This window comes from Echinococcus granulosus, assembly GCF_000524195.1.
Source record: "Echinococcus granulosus chromosome Unknown EG_S00089, whole genome shotgun sequence".
NCBI lineage: Eukaryota > Metazoa > Platyhelminthes > Cestoda > Cyclophyllidea > Taeniidae > Echinococcus > Echinococcus granulosus.
Window position 1 is genome coordinate 246,614 of NW_020170469.1, and position 26,501 is coordinate 273,114.

General features: G+C 42.4%; 3 protein-coding genes across 3 annotated transcripts; all 3 read right to left on the bottom strand. All coding sequences in view use genetic code 11, as the record gives it.

Annotated features, from left to right (window-relative positions):
• Nucleotides 1-953: 953 nt before the first annotated feature.
• EGR_07881 (U4/U6 small nuclear ribonucleoprotein Prp31) lies at nt 954-6,996 on the bottom strand (the record flags this gene model as incomplete). The annotated part of the gene is made up of 8 exons (XM_024497130.1): nt 954-1,094; nt 2,242-2,620; nt 3,515-3,633; nt 4,607-4,845; nt 5,595-5,874; nt 6,404-6,501; nt 6,543-6,684; nt 6,730-6,996. 8 exons carry the CDS (start codon nt 6,994-6,996, stop codon nt 954-956), a joined length of 1,665 nt encoding a protein of 554 aa, XP_024348467.1.
• Nucleotides 6,997-8,680: 1,684 nt separating this feature from the next.
• Nucleotides 8,681-10,180, bottom strand: EGR_07882 (hypothetical protein; the record flags this gene model as incomplete). Its single annotated transcript, XM_024497131.1, has 3 exons — nt 8,681-9,635; nt 9,710-9,990; nt 10,163-10,180. 3 exons carry the CDS (start codon nt 10,178-10,180, stop codon nt 8,681-8,683), a joined length of 1,254 nt encoding a protein of 417 aa, XP_024348468.1.
• Nucleotides 10,181-10,863: 683 nt separating this feature from the next.
• Nucleotides 10,864-17,240, bottom strand: EGR_07883 (CCR4-NOT transcription complex subunit; the record flags this gene model as incomplete). Its single annotated transcript, XM_024497132.1, has 6 exons — nt 10,864-11,091; nt 12,884-12,992; nt 14,674-15,098; nt 16,242-16,498; nt 16,718-17,030; nt 17,109-17,240. 6 exons carry the CDS (start codon nt 17,238-17,240, stop codon nt 10,864-10,866), a joined length of 1,464 nt encoding a protein of 487 aa, XP_024348469.1.
• Nucleotides 17,241-26,501: the final 9,261 nt, after the last annotated feature.

Genomic DNA, 26,501 nt, shown 5'->3' on the forward strand with positions numbered 1-26,501 from the left:
TTGTTTTGATCAATGCATTCATGGCGTAGTGATGAAGCAGGTCAGCTTGCAGGCGATTTCGACGAAATCAAAGCATGTCTGCAGCTTCGCAGGTGTACAACTTGGAGGAATCATCTTCGAGACACTTGATTACGTTGGTAAAACGAGGTCTGTGACGCCAAGAGGTTGGGCGAGGAATTTCATCTACTTATGATTTGCATAGATGGCGATGGGAGGAGTCAACGAAATGGTGAACGTCACCGAAGTAAAATGTCCAAGCTCACGAGATTGGTTCCTACCCGTTAGTAACCGGACATGCTCCAAGTAACGCAAGCTCAGTAGATGTCCTATTTCAGATTTTCAAAACATCCGGTATTATTCAGTGGTTATGACAGGTGATGTTTTTATCAATGAGTAAGATAAGGTCAAGAAAACGAAACCGCGAACACAGCAAGCTCCTCTCCCAGTTTAAACAGTGTTGTGATGGGGCACTTCCACGGTTCACTTTGTCTTGGCAGCTCGCGTTGGAGATGGGTGGACCCACGCGTGCTACAATTGCCCCTGGGCCAGTCCATCTTAATCTCCCACGTGACCTGTCATCCTGGTCAAGGTCACCAAGATGCAAAAACCAAAGACATTCGGTCAACTTAACACCCACCTAGCTTGTCGGCCACCTCGTCCGTTCTCCGTCTGACCTCCACTACCACCGCGAAGAAACATTATCACTGCTTCATTTATGCAGAGGTAAATGAAGTTTTTCTCCTATAAATGGATAACCTGAAAGAGTCAGATTCCAATAACATGCCACCTAACCGAAAAAGGCACCGTCTGTCTACTGCCGAACCTGGTAGCACCATGTCTAATTTAGCAAGGGTTCCTTCCGAAATCCAGAGAAAAAGCTCAGCTGATCGGATTTTTGCCCTCATTTATATACATCTCAAGTTTGCGTAAAAATATAAAGTGGTCGGGCGCCCTTATGTGGCCTTGGGTGCCGGAGGCGGCATGCTGTCGTTGGAGTTGGTTTTCGACTTAACAAAACCAGCGGTCGCACTGAAGTACTTCTTGTGCTCATCCACCTGCTTCTGTGACGCCATTGGATTGACGATCTCGAGACCCTGGAAAGTTTAAAATATAAAATTCAACGCTAGACGAACTCAAAGTTTTTGCATTTTCAGTGGCCGTTAACGGACGAACGTGCTATCGACTGCTCATTTCAAGCCATGTAAGTTCAGTGGAAAAAGTAGGTTTACATGGACAACGGCTAACGAATTTAAAGTTTAACCCCAATACTTCACATTCCCCCGTAGACCATCAAACTTTAGGGCCGCATATAAATACAAAATGATGGCATTGAATGAACCCCTGACTCGGAACTGTCATTCCAACGAGGAACAAAAATCAAGAGGTAAATAATTGGAAGTGGGGGCGGGTCAGAAGGATTTCATTAAAAGGTTAGGAATTACAGTTTCACAAACGTTTATCTGTTGCTGACGATTCGCTCACTCGAAAGTTTGAGACGTACCACCATGGCTAATGTGAAGTGAAAAAAGGATGCTTCATTTGCATCAAATTCGAAGTCTTCAAATGTCAGTCGCTAGAAAAGATTGTTCCGAGGTTCGCAAACACTCATCTAATACCAAAAGGATTCGATGATGAAAATTTACGGAGTGCAAGAAAGCTTTTGATTCACTCAAGCGCGGGGCTATCCAGCCACGGCCAGAAAGAGTGAAAACAGAAATGAGTAGATCCGGAGAGGCACGTTGAATGTACATAGCAATCTCGATTCATTTGGGTCGCACAACTCACAGATGTGTCCATATAGAAAAGGTTTTCCTCAAAAGTTTGGGAACATCAAAATGCCTGAAAGCAAGGGCTTAAGATTGGAAAAATGTACCGGATCTCCGTTTAATTTGGCGCATTCAGGTGTTCACCCAACCAAGTGAGCAAGTACAGCTTCGAAGACCAGGTATAATTGATAAAATTTAAGTAGTCAAGTGCCACAAAATCTTCAACCAGTCTCCCAAACATTCAGTGATTCCACTAACAAGTATTCAAAAATGAACATAGGTAAGTGAAGATATGTCCAAACTTTAGATGCGAAATCGTGAGCAGGATAGGGGGCCGTCAAATCCGAATTTGTGCTGGAGCAAGTGAAGTGGCAGAAACAATGAACAAGACTGTGCATTAATTCGTTGTAGCAGCAGATTTTGAATTTGTCTACAATCAGCTAATGCATTTAATGTGTAGAAGAAGAAGATTCACCTGTGCTGGAGTGAAGGTGACTGAGGATGCAGTTCCAGCGGTCTCGGTGCCGCCTCGACGCACTGAAGAGGTGGTGCCCCAAACAGCCGAGGAGGTGGCAGCGCCCAGTGCGGTGGTGGGCATGGTGGAAAGGCCCCCATACTTGGAGAGCTTCTGCTGCAGCGCCTTGCTCACCCTCGCCTTTGTCTTCGAATCCGCTGTGGGCACGCGCAGATGACCCGCCACGCCGCGCTGGCCCAGCGAGCCCAACGAAAAGCCCAAATCTGATTGGTAGGCGTCCTCGCTTACTTGACCGAACTGGATGCGGTTTGCGGAGCGACGCATCTCTGTCATTCCCAAACGCTCCTTCATTTTGCGGTATCGACGGCCTCCACGCTTCCTACGAAGCCAGTCAATCAATGAGCTTTAGTTTAGCAAATGGTAGTGAAAACCGCTTGGCCTATGATGGATGTGGAAAGATCAGTGGAAGCACTGAATTGGCAACTACAGTAAATAACTACCGGAACACGAAATTAGTGAAATGTAGCCGTTGTGAGAAAATGTGAAAGGCGTTCAACTGCGTTTCTGGACCAAAATGCTGAAAATAAATGACTTTTGCAACCTCCTAACGAACCAATCAGCTGTCTGTCTTTATGCAGAATTGAGTATTTTGAAATTAAACAGTCGTCGCTAACAACCTCTTCCTTCGGCGCGCTCATGGAGGATGATGATTATGGAAATTTCAGTTATTAAACCAGAATATGATTAAAAGCTGGCAAAGACTTTATCCGTCGAGTCCACAGTCAAACGGTAGCCAATTTGCGGTTTCGGAGTTCGCTAATCGTCGTTAGTACAAACTTGATCAATTGGTACAGAGAGATGACTATCAGATACTCGAAACCCATTAATAAATTAAGCTCTTCGTGCCCCGGAGCTTCTCACACACCCAAACATGTAGTATTCAATACACCTAGTAGAAAGAAACTTTCGGTTTCGTCAAAATCGCTTTTAAACTGTTTCAAGTTAAAAATTTACCCAATTTAGGCTGAGAGAACTGTCATCATATACGCTTAAGTAATCACACTGCTTCCTAAAACTCGGAACGAATCAGACAACCAGAGATGTCCTTGAAGAGCCCAATTCACCAGTATACGACTGAAATTATACTTCCATGCATACGCACAACTAACAAGGAGATGTGCAAGCAATACGATACATCACTACGGGACTTAATAATAAACAAAGTTCAAGCCAAAAACATTGTCGAATGGAAGAACGGCAACTCGATACGTACTTTGCTGGTGGGTCGATGGGAGCCGGGAGAGCCTTGACCTGCTTCACCGGAGGCGGCTCCTGCCATTTATCTATCTTCTTTTCCACCTCCAAAAGCATCTGCTCACCGATTGTTCCATCCTAAAAAAGAGGAGCAAATGCAGAAATTTTCGCAAATCGCAATATCAGTCAGGGTGAAACATTTCACTCTAAACAATGCACTTAACGCCAAAAAATGAGAACCTGGTAATGAATTATGTTCAAGAATGAAAAACCCGGAATCACTCTACACTGTCAAGAGAAAACGTCAAGTTTTCTCAGCGTTTACCGAATGTTTGTTATCCTACACTTCAACTATTTATTTAAAATCAGCATTTAAAGGTTTAAAGAGTTATGAAAGTAAAGGTAATCAAGAGTGCGGCCTTTTTGGGCACAAAAAACAAACGAATTGAGGGATATTACTTGGGATGGTGACAAATTAGAAGGCCTGGGTAGGTAAGGAACAAATCGACGGTTTCAGAAACAAGAGCCCATACGGTTAGAATGAATCGTCTATTCACAATTAATCTGTACATGGAGCGAGAGGAGCATGAAAAACTGTAGTTAAGCAGCGTCACAATTTCGGTTGATTAGTGGATAAATATAAAGTTGAGAAAACAACAAATCTTACTGATTTCCTTCAATAAGTTTGGTTATTGAAATAACTTATAATTATCAGATGAGTCAAGCACTTAGGCCTCCTTAGAGGGTCGGTAAACAAAAAATACCTAATTTTATAGGCAAGTAATGTTTGGAACTCAGGGATAAGAAGTGTAGGAGGGAGAAATGTATGTCATTACCGGGAAATCAGCACGTCCCATAGGTAATTTGTAACAGAATGATACAATGAACATCGTTAAAACTTTGATCATTAGCAAATATCAGCTGCATCTCGACGTGCTCAACGTTTTCCTCATCTCGAACAGTGCAAGAACTAATGCCGCAAACCAAGAACTGCAAATCATCTACAATCAAAGCAGGATCAAGCAGCAGAAAATGCTATGCTGCTCACTCATAGTGATTGAGATTCAAGAATTGAAGGTTAATTTAATCCACCAACTTCGTCAGCACTCACCTGGGATCGATGGAAAGAGTCTACACGCGCGGCCAGCGCCACCTTGTTGGCGAGGAGACGTGCCGCCCTGGTGCGTAGGTCAGGTGGTAGCTTTTGCACAAACTCTGAATGGTAAATGTAGCCCGTGTGCGGCAAGCTAGCGTTGTTGCTAAAGCCCGCAAGGTTGCGTCGATGCGCACCCAGTACCTGAATGTTGCAGGAGGGCATCTTCGAGAGTGCCGTCAGGCCTCCAGCTCGACCTTTAGAGAGGAAAAGAGACATGAGCGCATGTTTTGCACTATCTGTGGCAGGCCGGTGGGCAAAAAATTCCCACAAATTAAACTATGCTGGTTGTAATAATGCTATCTACAATTCTAGTCCTTCACTCCTTCCCATTAGTAAAATCTAATACCGCATTCTGGAATCCAGTTAGGTTGACGTAATCACATCGGGCCAGAAAACCGTTGGGGAACAAGCAACAAGCGAATCCCCATTTTCGCGTTTCATCGTGCCCATGGCGTATGGTACGGCTGATTCAACCACACACACGACGCGCCAATTTCATACTATTACCAGTATTAAGGGCACCATTGGTAGCTCAAAAAATATCAATAGGTAATGGAATTCATTCAATCGGAAATAGGGGAAATCAGGAGACAGAGATAGGCGCCTCATTCGCAAAAACGCACCCGCACTAATCAGTACAATCACACCTGACAGTTGGAAGACTACCAATACAAACCTATTGATGGTGGAGATGCAAGAACACGAACAAGAACGACTTATGAGCTTGATTATCCAAACTATTATTCGCACTAAGATCCACGAAGCCTTATTACCAGCAACCCATGGAACAAAAGTAGTAGGGGATACTTCACATGGAGAATAGAAAAAACCATGGTTAAGGTATTACCAACATAAAGCTATTAAAATTTACATTAATTAGGGGTGGTCAGACATTGAAATAAATTCATAATTGAGAACGACGGAGATAAAAGAGCCCACTCACCCATGAGTTTTGCGGCGGTGGATGCGCCCACAAGTATGCTTACATTAGGTGAGATGAAGGACATGCGAGACTCCACATAGTCCATAATAGTCTTGCGCATCTCGAAAAGTTCAATAGCCATCACACAAGCGTCCTTCGCCCGATTCAGTGCTGCCGGCTCAAGCTGCACACCCTGTGTGGTCGACGCCGTCACGGTGACAACCATGATCGTGGCAGGGGTGAGGAAGGAAGCCAGGAGGTTGGTATTCTTCGAACGCTCCAATATGTCATTGTCGAGAGCCTACAGCGGGCAACGCATTCGTCACTACTGTTTACACAAATTCATTTAATTTTTTAGACCTACGGTTCGTCTGTGTACACGGTAGTAATGAATAAGCTACTAAAAATAAGTACGTAAACGAGCAGTGAAATCAGGAGCCTACTAGTATTAGAACATCCTCCGTTATAAGTGAAAATCCTTTGTTCCTAAGTTTCACTATTAATTTATCTACATATTAGTACCACTCACAACAGAATATTATATAACTCGGATCATGGAAAAGTGGAGACTATGGAAGCTAGGTAAAGCTCCAAATCCAAAGCAAACGATGAATAAAGCATTTACTAGCGGGACCTGAACAGACCGCCAAGAACTCAGTAGGCCTATTCAGTTCAACAGCAATTTTCCTACACATGGGAACAACTTAGCTTAGTAAATGCGATAAAAAATAGACGAACCACTGAACAGAAAACCCACTGAAGGCTTTAGGAAGTGATGTGAATAACAAGATTTACTAAAAGTAAAAACATAAGGCAAGGGTTCAACTTACTAATATCACTTTTAGGTAGTCCATGGGTTGAGGAACCAAAGATTCCAGTTCCGGAAAACGATGTTGATAAATATCTCGAGCGTATTTATGAATGATATCTAAAAGCATGCCGTCACTAAAGCCCTAAAGGAGCACTTACCTATTTCATTATCGATTTCAACAATAAGGTTATTCGACTCAACAATGCAGTTATACTCGGGATCGGCCTCAACAGGACCAACAATCTTCGCCCTCTTCTCCTGTCTCGAAAATTTGTCGATTTGGCTCATAACATTAGTTAGCTTAAGGGTAAAGAATATGAACAGATAGAGCACACACTGACCTACCTTTTCACTGTTTCTCAGTTTAGCAAAAGCAGTGATGGGTGCATTGATCATGGGTGCATGAATGAGGTGTGTGGGCTTCAGTGGACCCACTAGGCTCTCTGGCACAAGCACACCGTTCGTTGTTGACGTATCTGCCATTTCAGTATCACCATTATCGACAACGCTAGCATCCACTAATTCCAACTTTGCAGAAGTGAATGGGTCCTCTTCATCTTCAACGTCCCCGGCGTCATCCAAATCGGCTAGAAGTTCATCGGCCAGAGACATTCTTCCTTAACGGGTATAAAAAATAAATCAAACAGAGTGACTTGAGCTGATAATGATAGAATTCAAGCAAACAACGAAGCGCCATCTAAGAAGAAAGTACAATGTCCAAATGTGGAGTAGAAAGCACCAAGAAAAATTTGGTTGTTTTAGGTAGTGGATGTTGCTCATAATTGTGCAAACAAGCTCAGAATCTTGTGGGTTCTGAAATACTGGGTGAGCACTAATGAAGTAGTTTAAGTTAGAACCAAGCAAGCAAAAGGAAAATATACGGAATTCTAATGACAGTTGAAGGGGCTTATTGAAATCGCGATACACTTTCACTTTTAGATCAAAAAACGGCAATATCGAAAAACAGGCGTAGCAAACCGGCTTGCGCATGTTTAATGGTGCATTTCTGGAGTACAGTGGAAAAACAAAAGTACATCTAAGCAAATACCAACATTGACCAATTAATTGAAAACCACCCTAACCTAGTCACGGCCTGGAAGCAACGAAAACCTGATGCCGGCGTCTGGATAGTAGTACGTATAAACAAACATTGACGAGTAACTTCGCTTCCTTAAAAGTGATTATAGATGGTTGGCAAAAGCAGAAGTACTTTTACGCTTTTTGCGTAGTCACGATGCTGAGTACTGCTCAAATATAATTGTTTTCATGATACAAGTGCAAATATAATTAATGATTAGTGAAGCATGTTTTCCCTTACTTTTCGAACAAAGAATTATATGTGATTTTTCAATTCTTATTAAAACTTTACAAATATAGTGGGTTTGTAGGACGTGGTTGATTGTGTAATTTGGTAGTGGTTTGGCGGGTTACCTGAGTATGAACTACGAACTAGAAATAATTTCGGAGCGTCCCAAAACTATGCCCGGCTTCCATCCAGTAATTCTAGCGCAGACTCTTTAACTCATTATTCATCCCATTGATATGATACCCAATTTTTAGGTAATCTAACGTTTCTTCACCGGCATACTTTGTTTTTCCCGATAAATATATTACAAATCAGAACGCTATAAGATTTATCGGAAATGGACACAACCTATTTTCGAATGATCTGCTTACCTAAGTTTATGAAATATTTCGACTCAGTTCTCCTACTTCGCAATTTTTCCAGATTTGTAACTAAAACCCCATACCGTCAAACCCGATGTTACAAAGCTTTCAAGGGTATAATAACCAGTCGAATCACCCCCGCATGAACTGCACTGACGCCTCCCTTTCAGGGGGCTTGGAGACCAACCCGCTTCGGCTAACAGTAGAACGAGGCGGCCTTCCACCTACCTCAGGTGACCCAAATTCCTCGCATGGCCAAAGAAGCCACCCTGAATACCCACTAAAATCCCCGATAATGAGCAAATTCTACCTTTACTACACCGCCTGAGATTACCATCTCAAAAGATGCGACAACATTCCTGAATTCCTCAACCACTGTAAGAATATCTTTGAAATCGTTATATTCCCATCAACATCTGCAGTTTTGACGGGAAATTCCCGGCTTCACTTAATTGCTCGTAATATAGTCCTCCATTTCCACAGCTAAAAGTACAAAGACGCACGCCATTAAATTCCACATAAATGTTCCCTATATCCCTCCGGCTTTACCGTCAAACATGACACGCTCTGAAAGTAATTAAATTAAAAATAATAGCTAGCAACAAACATTGTTAAAGAAGAGTTACTACTACCACTCCTGCAACGGCGGCCAATCCGCATCTGTCCAACACGGAGCCGTTGAAGACTTGGACAACGACGGTGGTGGTGGATCGTGAATCTGCAAAGGCGTTGAACGAGATGACGAGGTAGGCTTCAACGGCGCCACCATTGACATATGACGCGTCAACGACTCCGTAGGTATCTCCGGACGCTCCATTCCACCACCACCATCAAACGTCATGATCGAAACGCTATCCCCACCCGCTCCTCGCTCACAAACACTCAGCTCCCTCGCCGAAATATCAGTGAGGTGGCTGTCAAACGCGACGTCACCGATGTGTGTTCTTAAAAAGTGCACTGCTGACGAGGCCCTATCCTCCCGCATTTCTAGGTACAACCACAGCAGGAGAAACTGTCTAGGCAAGTGGTGCGTGTTTAGTAGACGCGATATACCACTCATCGTTGCATCAGTTGGGTAGAGCAGACGCTGATGTTCCTCACTCCCATGACGAACCGGTGCTCGAGAGCTAGGGTCAAGAAAGTTAACAAGGAGGGAGGGCGCAGCGTTTTCCAGTAGATGCCGCACTCTAGGGAGATCGCCTCGCACTGCAAAACACACTGCCATATTGTACAACAGCACTCCAATAGCCTGATCCACAAAAGAGGGAAAATCGGGACTCTTGGGGTTAATAGACTGACAGAGAATAGGCTCGACTTCGCATTGTTCCTTGTGTAGTTGAATAAGGCGCTGCAGGTCGCTGTTGGAGTTCTTTGCTCCCGTGCTCGTAGAAGAGCTTGCCGATGCATCGGTACGGAGACCGCAAAGTGAGTGTGTCTGGGGCAGAAGAAAGGCAGGCGAGAGGCAGGCACATTCGCGTTGGAGGAAAGCGTAGGACCGTAAAGTGTGCACAGGGAGGGGGGGGGTACGCTCCACCGAGGTGACACAGTCCTTGGAGAGCAGGCTCATACTGGCCTCTGCGACTCTGGAGGAAGAAGGCAGAATATGAGGTGTACCCACCCATAAAACACGGTTCCCAAAACGTTTCTAGCGGCTCACTGATCAATGGCGATTCGCGCCTCTGCTAGGTACATCTTTGCGAGGTAGCGGTGAGCAGGCGGAGCGACGAGACCGATCCAGATGAAGGCGTTGTCTGTAGTGCCGGTGGCAGGTCGTGGGGACGGAGGGCCAACGGAGAGGAGCTGTTCAGCATAGTAGATAGCCTCTACGGGATCCTCCAGGCAGAGCGCAACATAGGCACTGGTCACGAGAATTGCGGAGATCACCTGCAGCAGAGCCATGCCGCTCAGTGGTTGACTGGATGGTGGCACCAGAATTGTCTGAAACAAGAAAGATAAACTAGTGAGCAGTCCTTTTCTTCCTCAAGTCGTTACTGAACTGCACTGTTAGAAGGCGGATGCATGCTGCCAAGGTAAAAAATTTGCGGTATTCACTTATCAGAATGGTACATAAGGTAAAAATGATACTCAAAATTGTCACAATTGGTATTACCTCGATGACAGTATCCATTATTATTACCCGCAATTTCAAACGTGCTAGCCATATAGACGGAATGCTTATTAGGAGGAAAAGAAATGCGGGTAATCAATTTTTGAATCTGTGTGAAATACCTGAACCCTCCAGCCCACAGTCACCGCATGAAAAAGTGAGGAAGTGCGAAGAAGGCCCACCTATTTCACACTTGATGACCCCTGAAACAGTGGACAAACCAGTGGAAGGGTCAATGAAGAGAGCCAACTTTTTAATCTGGACACAAACGCCCTAACTCACTGATTCCTCTAGATTCCGGTAACTACATTAAAAATGGAAAGAGAAAATAGTATTCACGCCCATTATCATTAGTTGTACAAGCACATGTGGCTATGGCAATTATCGCGATGCATCCTTTGAGGGTAAAAACAAGTGAAAATCCCACTCCAAATCCCACCTTTTATGACCTAGCATTAGGGGTACCTTTTTCGAAAAGGAAAAATCGGGACACAGACTTGGAGCTCAAACTCCTTTTATCTAGTCGAAATGCCAGGAACCATTGAGGTTCCTAGCACAAGGAATAGAAATTGAGGTAAGGTGGAAGAAGGAGGGCTTATCTATTTCAAAATTAATGGCCTCTGATAAAGCAAAAGAGAGCAAACTTTAGGTTCAGATGAAAAGTCTCAACTTAATAAACTTCCTATCCCCCCATTTGCAGCGATTTAAGCACGAAAGCAGAGGAAAGTGGGTCTTGCCTGCTCAGCAGCCCACTTGAGGAGAGCAGAGCGCAGTCGATCAACAGGCAGTTGGTCGGGGGGACTGGTGGAGGTATCCAAATCTATCGGTGGCCGAGGGAGTAAGAAAGCGGCGTTGCGAAGGCACTGCACAGCGAATTCCAGACTCAGATTCGCCTCCGACGTTGATGTCGACCCAGTTGACGATGATTTCGGCTGACGAAAATGTAAGTAATAAACGTCAAATGTGAATGCACACGACGGCTGGTAAATAGTATTGTAGCATTAAGCTACAAAGGTAAGTCCTTTGGACCCACTTTGACCAAACAACATATTGCAATATACTCCGATGAGCACAATCAGGATGAAACCCATCGTTCTTGCATAGGACATACAGAAAAATTTCACTATTACTAACAAGGGCTATAATCTGTCCCCAAAATGTAAGACTCAAATTTGATAACATAAAGTGCAACAGCAAAATGGTCTGCGAAAGGCATTTTAGGGGTCCTAATAGTAAGGATATGGAAAATATTGGGGCTATTTTGAAATAAATACATTCAAAAAACGCTGATTATGGCAGAATACAGGTAACAAGAAGGGTTAGCGGGGATGTGGAGCCCTAGAGACATTGATGAAAACTTCAAAGTTTTCCATTCTGAATCAAAATGATTCATATTTATTACGCGTATAACTTGAGCGGACAAGTGACTTCAATAAGTAGAAGGTATCGGGGACGAAAGAAAAGGACTTACTCTATCTTATCAAAACGCAAAATGTACAAATGATGGCACAATTCATCGAGTGGGTATGCAGCGTCCAGATTCGCCTCATTGCCTTCATAAGGACTTTCCACTGATAAAATAGAGAGCTTAAAGGGATGTATCCAGCATGTGAAGCCTTAGGAATTAAGATTAGTTACGCCATATGAGATTGCATGGCCTCGATGATCGGAGGTTCGATGAAACTCATTCCCAGTTTTTCTCGAGGAACAAAAGTCCGAAGGATAATCTCCAATCAACGAGATGAACGGAGGCAACTTATGGAGGAATAGGGATAGTAGGAAAGCCAGGTGAGAAAGTATGGTTCCTTGAGACTACTAACGGATATGAACACTAATTATTGCCTGCATAAGCAGTGCTACTGAAGCAAAACTGGATGAATTTACTTGTGTTGAAAAAGGACGTGGCTGGTGAGGCTAAGTCCACTCAATATTAAAAGACTGACGGCAACAGATGAAAGCAAGTGATAATAATAAAACCGAAGAGGTCATTTTACCGCAATGCTGTTGCATTTGATAGACTGTTAAACTGTCTCGAGAATGGATTAAAAGATCATGACGATCTTATTCAATCAAGAGTACACCGTCTTGCGTGATGGAAAGGATTAGCCTAAAAATTGCAGCTAGGAGGAGTATTTGCACGGTATTCATCCTGCTTCTCGCCTCAAAACAAGAAACGATGAATATAGATGAAAAGGGCATTTTGGAGAAACGTTTGTACTTAATGAAGGAATTGAATCCAGCTACAATACGTTTTGTGCTTAAAAAATTTTAGCATAAACACAATCGACCATGTAGCACAGCAGCATGTGTAACTGTCCCATCCAACCACTTCAGAGCAATAGCACTTTCGAATAAAATATTCCCAAATGGAGAAAGGTGCACCAACATAAAGAGAATATTTCCACCAAATAAGGCCGAAGTGAAAAACAGTAATTCAAGTAAATAGTGACGAAAAAACCCTATTTCATAAAAAAATGGCAAGCTTAAGCTAGATTACTGTCAGTTAGATTGTTCTCCGAACGGTTAAGTCCGCTTTTAAAGTCAACCGTACCAATTAATAAATTAGCTCATTCCGTACTGTAAAAAATGTTCATTTTCCAGATTAAATCCCTTTTAATAAAAATCCAAGCTGAATGCGAAAAACGGACAACAAGACGAGGAATTGAATTAGCACCAAATTAACCTGATTTTCTCAAAAGAAAAACAAGGAGGGGAAAAACTCACGGGTCCCACATCAGCCCCAATAATCAGTTTCCGAGCGGCACCTTCGCCCACCGCGCGTAGCAGACAAGACGCTCGAGACTCCGCGCTCCAATCATTGAGGTTATCAGGTCTGCAAGACGGAGAAGAAGGCACCCAAAATGCATCGTCTCCAGGCATAAAAGAATCAGCTACAGACAGAGTTCGCGTCTAATTCTCAAGACACAAGCAGTGTTAACTGAGCAACTGTTAAACAGGCGGTCATCACCCATCGCCTGAATCAATCTCAGCCCTTGTAGTGCCCTCCAGCCTGGTGCGGCATGTATCAGCTCACCATAATCCCATTACCAGATCTCAAGAAGCCAAAAACTCGTTGAGTAGATTATATTCTTCTAACTTTGTTCAAACAACTCACTTTCATTCATTTTTCAAGAGAACTCATTCATCTTTCACCCAATTAACGAGGTGCTAACAAAGGACGCAAAATACAGAATTTATGCTCTGTCTACCTAGGTACTATTGCAAATGGCGTAATACTGATAGAAAAGTAGCTGCGTCCAAACTATCTGCGCAGGACTTCCATCTCACTATTGTCCATTGTTATCGGAGTTCAAACCTCCCAGAAAGGGACTTCTCGCTCAAGCAGTTGATAGGGGAGATATGCAAACACTGATACCCACGTGCTTTCTCATTGGCTAAAGAGGTTAACAAGTCCTTCAGACACAAACAAGCAAGGTGTATCAGCGGACATTCGCGTTGCTTATGCATCAGCGAGCACGCGGGCAAAGGAAAGGTCCATACTGATACTGTCAATTTATTTGCCTGCAAGTAATTCGACGTGGTCTCATTACTTTCAGACCCATCGTGCAACGTTTGCAGGTTGCAAAAAAGAGAAGCAGAAAGTGGGTTCGAAACTGGTAGGAATGACTGAGGCAGGAGTCGTGAAGATATTTGATCAACTTTTCGAATACTTTAAAATGACTTCTCTCCCTGATTACACCGCTTCATTGCTAATCTACAAAAAGAGCCCTAAATCGCTTCTAAGAGGGACAATTGGTAACAAAAGCTTAAAGAACATTACTCGTGGATATGCTGAGCGAGTAGAAGGAGGTCGTAGTATACAACAACAGGAAGGGTTGAAAGTGCTGGGTTTTCAGGTATGTTATCTTTGGCAGTGCTTCACTTTTGCCTAGATGTACAGATATTTTAATACCAAAAGCCTATGTATAAAGAAACTCGTAGTGTACGAAATAAATCGACGAAAGCAAAGACATAAACAGCCACTCCTAAATTCTAGCTGAATTTTACATGCCTTACAACGACATTCATGCCGCCAAAACAAGATTCATATGAGGCTCTCCTCTGAAAGAGCATTGTACAGCTCTAGTTAATCCTGGTCTCTCTTTGTTCAGTTCGTGACTTTAAAAAATTCTTCTCACCATACGGAATAGTTACCAAGTCATTTACGGAAAAGTGACATTCAAGTGCCAATTATGTCATGAAAATAGTATTAAATGAAAGTTCTAACCATACTTGGACAGACATTTGTTTAACCAAGAAACTATGCGGAGATACAATGAAAACTGTATGAAAATTGCTGTCGTGATTCACATTACAAAGTGAAAAGGAAACAGTGACAACGCTACCTTAGACTATTTTTTAAACCCTTTGACCCTTACACAATTGCTCAAAACTGTAGCATGCCTAAACAAGTGTTACGGTACAAACAAGTACCGAGCCTGATTTCATCAGAGCAGATTCAAACAAACCAATTTTTGCACCATTTTGTCCCAATACGCAGAACAAGAGCCTACCTATGCACCTTGACACAGCACTCAGCAAGACGAAGCCAAAGACGTGGATTGCGCGGATACGCTTTGACCACAGTGAGGAGAGCATTGAAAGCAGTCTCGGGATGTTTCTGCCCAAGGAGGAGTTGGACACCCGTGTTGTAAAGCAACTCGTAGTGCCGACTCGCACTCAACTGGTGCAGGGGCGTGCGGTTGACCAATCGCCTGACCTCGGTCGCTGACGTAGTAGCTTCGTCTGCCAGGCTTTTGGTACGTCGAAGAGCAGCGCGCGCCTCCAGCATTGCCAGGCCGAGGTGGCCGGCGCGAAAGTAGGTGAGGGAGAGATTGTTCCACACCAGAGAGGATTCCCATTCAACAGAGGTTGGCGATGAGGTGGATTCAGAAGGAAGGAGTGTGTTCAGACGCTTGACGGTCTTGGTGTGATCTTGCTACAAGCAGGATCAAGAACTGTGACCAGATTCCGCCTTTTAGAAGAAAAGGACAGATGTCACATCTCAAAGGGTGCACTTTGTGTAGTTACCCATAAATTTGTTTACCCAAATTAAACTACTCCCCTTATGTAATGACAGGCGTTCTCTAGTAATGCCTTGGTTTCCTTAAACTTTTAAGCTGCACTATTCTATAGTTTGCCCTTCCGACAAGCGGCGTTTTGCTAAATTTATCAAAAATACTACAACAACTAACCCTGATTAGACCTCCGGGATCGTTCTGCCTGCTAGAAAAGGGAGATTGAATCGAAAGCGATAGTTTGGTAGGGCTAAAGGTGTTAGCATCTCAGCCCTCCTAGACGTATGGCATAAATCAACCGGCAAATTTGCAAATGCGACGCGTGACTGATAAAAAAAAAGACAAAATTCTTTTTGAAGAGTCCATGTTACACTACCTTACCATCTGGCTCCTTTCAAAAATTTTCAGGGAAGGAGCTTTAAAACATGCCTTACAAATTTCAACATTTTCAGAGCGACTAAATAGTTGATCAATCACGAGGCAAATTTATTTCGTGAATTTGTCTGAAAATATCAAAAGTTCCGCAGTTGAGGCATTTCCGGCGAATATTGTTAAAGAGAATTTATAAGACGAATGACCCTGATAAAGCGCATTTCCAAACATTGAAAGTGTTTTTTGAATTACTATTTACACAGTTTTTGAGGCGTTGCATGATATTCTGGCAAATATTTTGAGGACACTATAGTGTTACTTAAAATTCGACAAGTATTTGACAGAAATTCAAAGCACATTCCGATCACCACATTTTCAGCTGCTCTTAATTGAGACAGTCATTATACGGACCTTTTCAATCAGCCGCAGAGCTCCATTCATTCTACTTATTCTACCAGCCTTCTCTTCTCTTTGCGTGGTTATAACAAAGTTATTGCGAAACTCGTGTACCTTAATGTCTTCATAGGTAACTCAACTACTACCAATAGCCTAGGCACGAGAAGCTGAATAAAAAAAGCATTAACAAGTATCCACTTGGAAAGGCATATAATTTCCTTAAAAAGCAAATCTGCAGCACGTAAACTCGCGAAATCATGCATCAAATTTCAAAGCATTCTAAGAAACCTACGTACTTGCAAATACGAGAGCTGAGCACGAGCATACTCAAGACTTTTAGAAGTGTCCCAGCTTTTGTCATCAGAAGTATTGCTTGACTGGGAGAGCTGACTAGCCTCTTCCTGAGCAATCCTGATCCGTCCAGTTAGTAGGCAGGCCCGGAGACGAAAAACGCGCAACGGACGAGCAATCTCTCTAAGCATTTCTATCACTTCTACCTTCACCGGATTCCCGACACCTTCACCGCTTGAATTCAGCTGTTGTAGCCAGTATGCTAAACGAAAGTGCGGCAAACTGAGGCAAAAACACTGCCTTCCAGGCACATATATAGTTTCATATAAATATGCAAGAGCATAGCTTAACGACTGTATAGTTTAACGCACGGGAAGGATTAGCTTACACGCAAATTCAAAGACTCTTTGTGGTTTTTGAAGGCAAAGGCACAGGTCCATCCAAAGAAGAAAACATTTCTGAGAAAGCAGCGCTCCTGCACCCAAGGGAAATTCAATAGAAGCGGGGGAGGCGTCTGCCGTTGCTATGCCGAGTAGACCAGCAATCATGCGTTCTGACCGCACATACTGCCTTTGATAGAACAGAACAAGAGCATAATTGTAGTGTATAGAGATGATGGACTGTTCAGCTGTGGGACTAACAGGCCTCAGAGCAGCATGGATGTCAGAGTCACCGGTCACAAAAATGGGCGAACAAGCAAGGATAGCAGCCTTTCGAAGTTGTGATAGGTATTCATCTGAACAAGTCATATTGTTCTGGTGGATAAATTCAATGAGAGCCATGTTTGCCAGAACCTAAAATTCGTTAAAGGCACAAATTGTGTAAAATGTCGGGAAATGCTGTCTAGAAAGCGTAATATTTCATGAAAGAACCTTGGGGTCGGCAGGTCTCATTGAATGCAGCTTTTTCATATGACTAAAGCACGACCCAAGCTGAGAGCGGCTGTAATAATCTGTGGCCTCAGCAGCAAGTGTGGCTTCTCCCGGTGAGTACTGTTCAGACATGCACCCAAGTAATAAATTTTTGCAACTGCGACCATACTAGCCGCGCCAGGAGGGGCCAACTTAAACACTAACTTAATATTATAATTTTTTTCTGAAATGCCAGTTTTCTTAAAAAATATTTAAAAACAGTACTAATTGAAACTTTAGCACTGCAAAGAGTAAAAATAACAGGAATTAATTCTAATGAATATTTAAATAGGAACTAACAAGTGTTATCATTTTTGCCCTTGTAATTGTTCTCCTCAGCTTCCCAGTACTACATTTAAGGCCTGTTTGCAAGCCTCAGCAACATTTTACATCCTCTTTTTCTTCAAATACTAGTGGTAAATTGTATGCAGTTAGGATTCTGTGGAGCGGGACTCCTCGGTCTCCGCTTCCCGATTCCTAGCGTTCCTAGACAAGCCCGATTGGTTTACTTTGGACATCTTTATTAAAGACGACAAGATGTATAGGGAAAATACAATATTCAAGAAGGAGGGGAGCCGCAGTCACTAGGTAAGGGAGAGGGCGATCCAGTTACCAGGTTCGAATTTTCTGCTTGCCTCCTCCCTGAAAGGCACATTAAAACAACATAAGTATTACAATTCAAATGGAAAATGTGATGCGTGTTGAAGCATTTATGTTGAATTTTGTCACCTATTTTAGCCTTCTGAGGCTTTCTTAAAAATAAAAGACGACATAGCTTTCTGGCAGAGTGTCGACTCCCGATCCGCAGAAGGGCTTGACAGGTCCTCGCATGGCCCGGAGGCCAGGTCGCCCGACTGAAGTACAATGGCGAAATCCTAAGCGGCCCATTCCCAAAACCGAGAACAGAACAAACAAGTTAAGTGTTCACCTTTTTTTACCACTTTACGGACTCATAGTTATGTGTGTGGACACATTTCCAGGGACTGTGTTGTATATTTTAGGTTGCTGCTCTTCGGTGGCGGACTTATCTCCTTTGCAGTATGGCAGTCTGGTCATATCGATAGGCTCACATTCCTTGCATATACTAACAGCGAACAATCTCTCACATTAAAATGTCTTATTTTGGTAGCAGGAATTACTCAGGACGTTATAATGGAATGCCACTCTTAATGCAGGACAAGATGTTTGATCCATTCCTTTGGAAAAATATTTCATTACCAAAAGTTACGAACCAAGCATCCAAACGGCTTGTGAGCAGAAGTTTACGTGGGTGAACGATCCTTTTTGATTACGTGAGCTACACGTTCTTAGTGAACAGATTGGGCTACTTTTTTCCCAAATTTTGTAAATTCCTCAGTTTTTGAAGATTCTGCAAGTATATTCGTTTTAGAAATATTCCGATTAATTATAGATTAGGTACTAGTAATCCCATATGTTGCTATTGTAAAATATTTGGATATCTTGAAGCAGCCTTTCTTATTGGGGATGACCTTCTTAATCAGCATACTACTGACGGCTATCTTATTTACAGCGCTAACACTGCATGACCAAGTATAATTTTCAGACGAAACCTTTGAATGTGAAACGGTAAATTCTATGTTCGTCGAGAGTGACGACGCCAGCAATAACGACAATAAGAATAAATCAGGAAAGTCAAAACGTGCGTGCGTGTGTTCGTGTGTGTATAAGCACAAACACAAGGAAAGTAGAGGAGGAAGGGAGATAAGGAAACACGATAAGCGATGCTGTCAGTCCGTTCTGTCTCTCTCTCCCCGTCTATTTCTCTTTCTTGCTCAGAGGTCTTTATTGCGAACATACTAGACGTTGTCGTGGTCCCTATCACAGCCTGTCCATCTCTTACCCCCCACCGCCCCCACTCATCGTGGCCCCTCTCTCAGTCTCTCACTCTGTCTCTCTGTATGTGTGTTCTTCCTTATCATTCAGCCTGTATCTTGCGTTCTGCCGTTTTTTTTTTGCGTTTAACCCACCCAACCATCCATCCACCCACCAGCCATCCAACTCTCCACTCGCCTCGTTTTCCCCCCTATCCTGTCTTTTGACAGACTTGTCGATCAGCTGGGATCAGCAGCGCAACTCTCTCCCTTTCTCCTCCACCTCTTCTTCTGCCTCGGCCACCCTGGATCTCTCTTCTTCTCTTGTCCGTAAGCAGAAAAGCAGGATCATATCAATCTGCGCATTTAACCGGAAAATTTTCCATTCCTCCTCTTTTGCCCTTGACATCTTTCTCTAGCGAACTCTCTCTCTCCTTTCCTCATCAAATTTTTCACCTCACCCGTCTCCTGTCGTTATGGCTTAGTTACTACGGTTAGAAACGATTAGCCACTACCCAGATGTCTTCTTTTTCGTTTGCTTGTTCTTCTGACAGGTGTGAAGCCGCTCAAATGGACCACATGAAACCGCATACAGTTGAAAAACGCATGACCGAGAGTAAGCCCAGCAACAGTACTTAGTGGTAGGTACATAGCCAAGAAGAATTTGTTTGCTTTCACCTGAATCTCGTTTTTAATGTTGAATGAAAGCCCACATTTGGTTACCAATTAGCTGATTCCTTCAAGGAACGGGCGTCGCGTGTAATAGCGAGTTATCATGAGACATCTTCCAAAAAGTATCATAATGAATTAAGGTCCAAAACTTTTTAATTTAATCAGTATTATCGTCTCCTTATTGGTTTTAACCTTAATGGCCACTAATTCTTTCAGTGTGGATATACAATAAATTCATTTTGTGAGTTCAGGAATCGTCAAAAATATCAGCTTAGGTTTTTTGACTCTTTTAGAAGTTTTCAGGTAAGATCGTGCGTTATTCCGGATTGTTATTTTTGGGATTTTCTTAGCTTGCATTAAATAATTAGGTGTTTGGAAAAAGTTAGGAGAAGAAATAAGTCATTCGAGAATGACCACGCCTTGCCGTGATGGACCAGTCCCAGATGGAGGTAGAAGTGGAATTAGATGCCTTCTCTTTGACAAGGCAAAACCTACAAAAAGGAGCAACAACACCATTGCCCTGTTTCATACTACAGCTCAACCATGGCAACCCTAACAATGGCAAGGCTTTATCGCACACTTTAGATCTCTCGCGTTTCCCTCCCTCTCTCCTCTCTGCCCGGGCATTGTTTCCCATTGTCTTGGTGCACAATCTTACCATCTCGTCCACCCACACACACGCACACGCATTTCCGTCCTCTCTGGTTCTGACCTAGTTAGTAGGAAAAAGTGGGTGGCGTTGTGCGGGATTTTGCAATTTCGACAAATTAATAAACTATCCACTCTTGCAGTGCTAGGGTATTGTTATTATCATTTGATGAGGGTGCATCAAAGTGGTGAGAAAGTCGGGAATAAAGGAATGCTAATGTAGTAGTTAGTTGCAGAATTCCCTCTCCAGCTTCTCGGAAATACATATTCTATCCTAGGCTACTATGGTTCACCAGATACTCCACTTTGGTTTACAGATTTGCTTTGCAGCAGCTATTTCCGTCTCAAGTCTGTAGGGTTGTTTAAATACCGCAATTCTCAAAGTGCAGGTCGTGTTTATAGTGCAGCAAAGTTACTAGCATCTAGGATTTCGCAGTATCTTGCCTAAAAACTTGTCTCAACTACGAAACTTGACCTCCTTTGCCGCCTAGAGAACATTTGTCTATCTCATTCAAAGTCGCTGAATAAAAATTACAATGCTCGGGTTGAACCTATTTAAAGCTATAGAGGCTACCTTTACTGTAGGCCCAGAAATGGCTTGAACACATTCAATTCTCTTGCATTAGACCCTTTAGGCACGTCTTGGGGGATGCTTCATTGTCACAGTCCATGAGTTCTTTTTTTTCATTTTTGAATCACAGTCCACAAAAACTCAGGTCAGGAACAACCTACACCTATTTTTTTGTGCCTCAAACTCTGTCAGTCTGCTTCCGATATGTGATTTAGTGTAACCAATTACCACGATGCGAGAGCACTTGTCACACATGTGTGACTCCGGACTAGGGTGACATATGTGTGACGCTAATAGTAAGCGTGCTGGTTAAATTCAGACTGCTGTCCCTTTCATATATGCCCTTCCACTGTTCTCTTCACTATGTAAGTTTATTACGTGGTGAAGTCTTCGGGTTTTGGCACCACATTTTAAAGGTCTTCACATTGAAAATCCGAAGACTTGACTAACTTCAACTGTAATTATTAACGTAAGAATTTTTTTTATTAATTCTAAACATAAGTTTATTAAATAGTTCCTTAAAGCTGGTACGATAGTTGTTTTCATGGATAACTTGAGGGAAGAGGATGATACCGCCTCGAGTGTTTCATTTCAAAATCTATCTCTGGGTGGACCACACTCGAGGCGCAGCATTCCATGTATCCCATCACTTTCTCTCTCTCTCTCACACGCTCCCTCTCGTTATAAAATAAAAATGGATAACATCAGAATGTAATTACAGTATCTGGAAGTCATCTAAATTGTAACAGATGCTTCCCTTAATTAGACGTACCGGGAAGATGACTAAGCTGGACGTCAGGTACTCAAACGGGCTAGCAAACTCCTGCACACTGATTTTATTATCGATGTGCGTGGGAGATTATGGTTGTTAGGAGAAATGGGAGTTGACCTGACTGTATTCTAAAACAACATTTTCACCTTTGCAATTCACTTATGCGTTCATCACTAACGTCGCATATATGTGACACGCTTTCTTTTTCAGTTTACCAAAGTTCGAAATAGCATAATGGATGCTGTGTGTTAGTGATTAAGAATAAATACGTTTTTTAATTTTAAGTAGCAGATCAATTTGTCACTTTGGTTGTGTAAGTTTTGCTGCTTGATTAGAGTAGTAAAGTGCTTGGAACGAGGCAGCTGGTCTTCCCCCGAAGCTTCAATAGCGAGTGCGTCAACCCACGATGGACTTGACTATCTGAGATTATAAGCACTGGTAATTCAGTACTGGGCTATTACGTCTGGGCATAGTTCATCAGACTCACTAACTTCCGCTGGTGGTCAAATGAGGGCAAGCTGTGGATTTATACAGTGAAGACATTCTGAAGAACGTGGAAAGAATGGAGCATCACCTAAGTATCGGAAGCTATCTCAAAAGCATCATCACCCTCTTTGTGCAGAAGTAATGAGCTTATTTGCCCGATTTTAAGGACTAAATCAGTAAAAAATACATGCTATGATTACGATGTCTCCGTATGTTATGTACAGTAAGCTACCAACCACTTAATTCCCGACAAATCCGTGTCATTTTCCGTACTCCTCTGCAAAAATTCAACCATTATTACGACTATATTCGAATCACTTCAGTTCAGCTGCAGTTCAGCAAGACAGATAGTTCTGTATGTATCCAACACAGGTTTTCATGCTAGGTAAAAGTGGAGCGGAATCAGATTAGCGACTTCTATGTGAATATTTTTCTTTCAAAGTGTAAGAAGTCAAGTTTTGTCATTTGTCTTCATGGCACATTGGGGCATATTTAGGCTGTACATTCTGCACTTTGTTGGTTTAATTATGTCCTCAGCCCCTTGGCTTCACGATAACCAAGCTGAAAATCAGGACAATCGCTGCCTATTGAGAAGTGAATAATCTCTTCGAACCACGTAAATCCTTCTCAACTTTTGAGTCATTTATTCATACCAGTGTAGACTCCAAGCTAGTCGCGATAAAATCACCCGCGGTGGAGCCTTCGGGAGCCCTCCTGTACGCGCGTATCAAAAAGGAGAGAGAGGGATTCATCCACGGTGTGTGTCAGGCTTAATTTGATCTGGCATTCGCCCAGTCCCCTTGATGACTACCTCGCTCTCGCCCCCATCTCTCTACCTCACTTCGGTGAACAGAAGGAAAGGTGGCGACGAAATTCCCTTCTTCAGTAGTCGAATGGCGCCATTGCGATGATAACGCCGCAGCAGCCAACTCCACACTCGTACCCTATTGGCTGCTGCACTGCGTGCGCACGCACTGCGCACACGCGCGGATGCACGCGTGCAAAGATCGAGTCTCGACGGGCAGATAAAACGTTGACGCTGGAGGCGGTCGCTGGAGTGAGTGGATAACGGGGGAAGAGAGGCAGGGGGTGTTGGAGCCTACCCTATGGCGCCAGTGACCGTCGCTTATCCCAACTCCGATCACAGAGCGGCGGCATTCGAAATGAAATTATCCTCCCTCCAATTCCCCCCTTTTCCAATCCAGCAATGGCGCTCAGCTTATCAGCGGCTTGAGGGCATTATTTTCGTAGTCTATAAAAATATTAATAGTTTAATACTTTTGTTAATAAGTTTTTAAAATAATATCTCAAAGTAAAGGATGATTTCTGTTTGAAACCTTGGCCCTAAGGTATCCACTATTTCTAGAGATCTTCCAACCTCTACTTAGGCCATGGTTAGTCAAAGGGTTCCGGGCGAGAGAGGTGGTCGAGCACACCTATATGCTGCCAACTGTTGGTATTCATTTATGAGTAGATAATGAAACGAATAAATGAGTTGATGCAGCAGTAGTATCAAGGGGATTTTGAGTCGAAATGGTTTGGCGCCAGTTCACATAGTTTATCCAGCCTCTAATCGCGGCGACATTTGAAGAGAGCCCTTCCAATGAAGTCTGCCGCCTCCCCCCTCCTCCCTTACCGCCACCCCTCCACTCACCCACCGTGGACGCTTATCACCAGCGCAATTAATCCGATGCAGGTAGGTAGGCGGATATGCACAAACACATAGCCAGCCTGCTTCCCGTAGTGACCACTTCCGATGCTTTAGTGTACAGAACGAAATAACTGGTAGGTGTAACTTCGTCCAGCATACTCCATGGTTACACTTCTAGCTCAGTACTCAAGGTAGATGTAACTCAGCAAAGTGCTTTAAGCGGAAGTACAAAAGCAGAGCCTTAGGGCCTGCGAGACCAAAAGCAGAGTTAAAAAAATAGTCGGAGCAGCGCACATTAAGTACTTACTCTACTGGTAGAAATGTGACCTCTTACGGCTTAATCAAGACGGTAATATGAGGGCTCGCGGGAGTCGCTAACTCGAATACCTGGAAAAAGTCAATTTTCGAGATAATAATTCGTAATTAGTGATTTCTGAATTTTTTGAAAACATTCTTTGTTAATGGTAAAAAGAGTGTTAGGTTCTTTTTTTACTAGTCTATAAATTTTATTCAAATCATGTATCAGTTGCCATGTTGCATTTATGACCTTCAAAACAGAGGAAGTATTTGAAGTTGCGGACGGAACACACTTTCTTCAAATGTGTATTTGTAGGTGTGGGTAGTCCTACTAGCATTCTGGTAAACTTTTTCTTAAATTAATGCACTGACGCGCCTAGTCTTTCACAAACATGCAACAGTACTGCTTTTTAGAAATAAATAATCAATTAAATAAATAGGTGATGATTAATCTTTTGTTGGTTAAATTACCCAGTAAAAAGTAATTAGTTCTGAACCTTACACCTTTTGACATTCCATGCTCTGGCTAGGGATAACTTACTTTGAAGAATTCCACATTCTGAGTTGGATGAAATAAGCCTTAACTACTGTAAAACGAATATTAGCTGCGATCCGCATACACTGATGGCTTTCAGCCAGGCTGTCAATTGGTTGCCTTGTAGAGACAAGTTTTTACTTGTATTACTACACCACGCTTTCCCTGTGACCTCGAAAATAAGAAAGAGGCTTTCCCCTGTTAATGAAAATTAATTCCTTTTGAAGTTGATCAGGAGACAGTTAATGGAAATTCATGAACAGTTTAGTAGTCACCCAATGATTAACTAGATTGATAATAAACCTAGCCATTCATGCAACAAATAAATCACTGCAAAGAAACCTAAATTCTGATCAAAAATTAGTAGGGAAACTGTTTGATTTGCTGATAAAGATTTGTGTTATTCCATTGCAAACTTTAGCTATATGGTTTAGTAATTTCAAATCCTGATCCGTTTTTCAAAATTGTTTCCTATTTATAAAATCATAATTACTTATTTGCGGTAGAAGTCTGTCCTACTAGAACCACATTAAAAAATCACTAAAAATTATATTTCATTGATAGGCTTTGACTCATTTTGATCTGCCAGGGGGAAGTCCTACATTGAATGAGCCCATGCAATATTTTCCTAATGTTTTAACAAGATGATTTTCCATTGTTTGTAAGATGCTTGTCAATAAGTACCACTTCTACTAATCATTGCTATAAAATCAAAGTAAATCAGATACTTCGTTAAATACAAAATTGGCAATTGGAATCCCACCTTTTGTTCCTTTGGATAAAGATTTTTGAAACAAAGAGCAACAGTTTAAATAACTTCAGCAGCTCGAAAGTGGTTCTTACTTCCACAATGCGATCTGAAATTATCTCCAGAGGTACATTAAGATGAGAGAAACAAAGATTTGATTATCCAAATTAGGACCACCTTTTAAAACAGGAAATAGAAAACTATGCTTAAAGAGGAAAAGGAATCCAAAAAATAAGCATGATTTGAAAAAAAAAACAGTAGAAAGTGTTGCTTAAAAAGAAGCTAATTCCTTGAGAAATATTCTTTAGTTTTTTTCATAATGTAGAATTTATGATACCTTAACAGATTCAAATGCAAAGTGGCCACCCAAGCTTGCATCAATCTTTTCAAGGAAATTTCTTGATCAGTTCTCCACAATATGCTGAGACCTAAACACCTCATTTCATTTTAGTACCTAATTTTCAAAAAGGCTTAGGATAATACGCTGAATGTTTACTCAATCAGCCCATTTGTTAGACTTTAAAAGTGTTAACAAATGGAGTGGAGTTGCAATAGATTCATTTTTACACCAAATGTGGCGTTTTGAGGAAAGTCTATGTTAATTTTTTTATGAGGATATTTAAGGAAAAGAAAGTAAGAACCAAAGAGTAAATATAAAGTTCTGGTAAGTACAAACCTCTTGTTTAGAAGTTTAGTTAAACCGGTCAGCTTTACTTCACACCCTGATAAAAATTCGAACCTAGTGATTTGAAATGCGCTTTTTACAAAAATTGGGGGTGCTTGCTGCCAAAAGTTGCGGTTTGTTTTGTTTGTATTTAGTTGATTTTGTGGCTGTTAACCACATTATTAGCAGTGATTCATCCCATTAGGAAATGAAGCCTCACACGAGCCATGAACATACAGTTATGGTTTGGCTTTCCCTAATACTTCACCTCGTTACACCCTTTAAAGTCTATTTAAAGTTTCTCACGAACTTCTGACCTGCGTTTTATCACTTTTATATACCAGCAACATTTGCACTGCTACCACAATTGACGGAACTGCGAGTAACTCCCGAGTATGAGAACTCTGCGAGACAAGATTTCGGACAGTTTAAGTTATCCAAACTCGAACAAGAAAGTGTGTAGCTTGGAAAAGTCTTG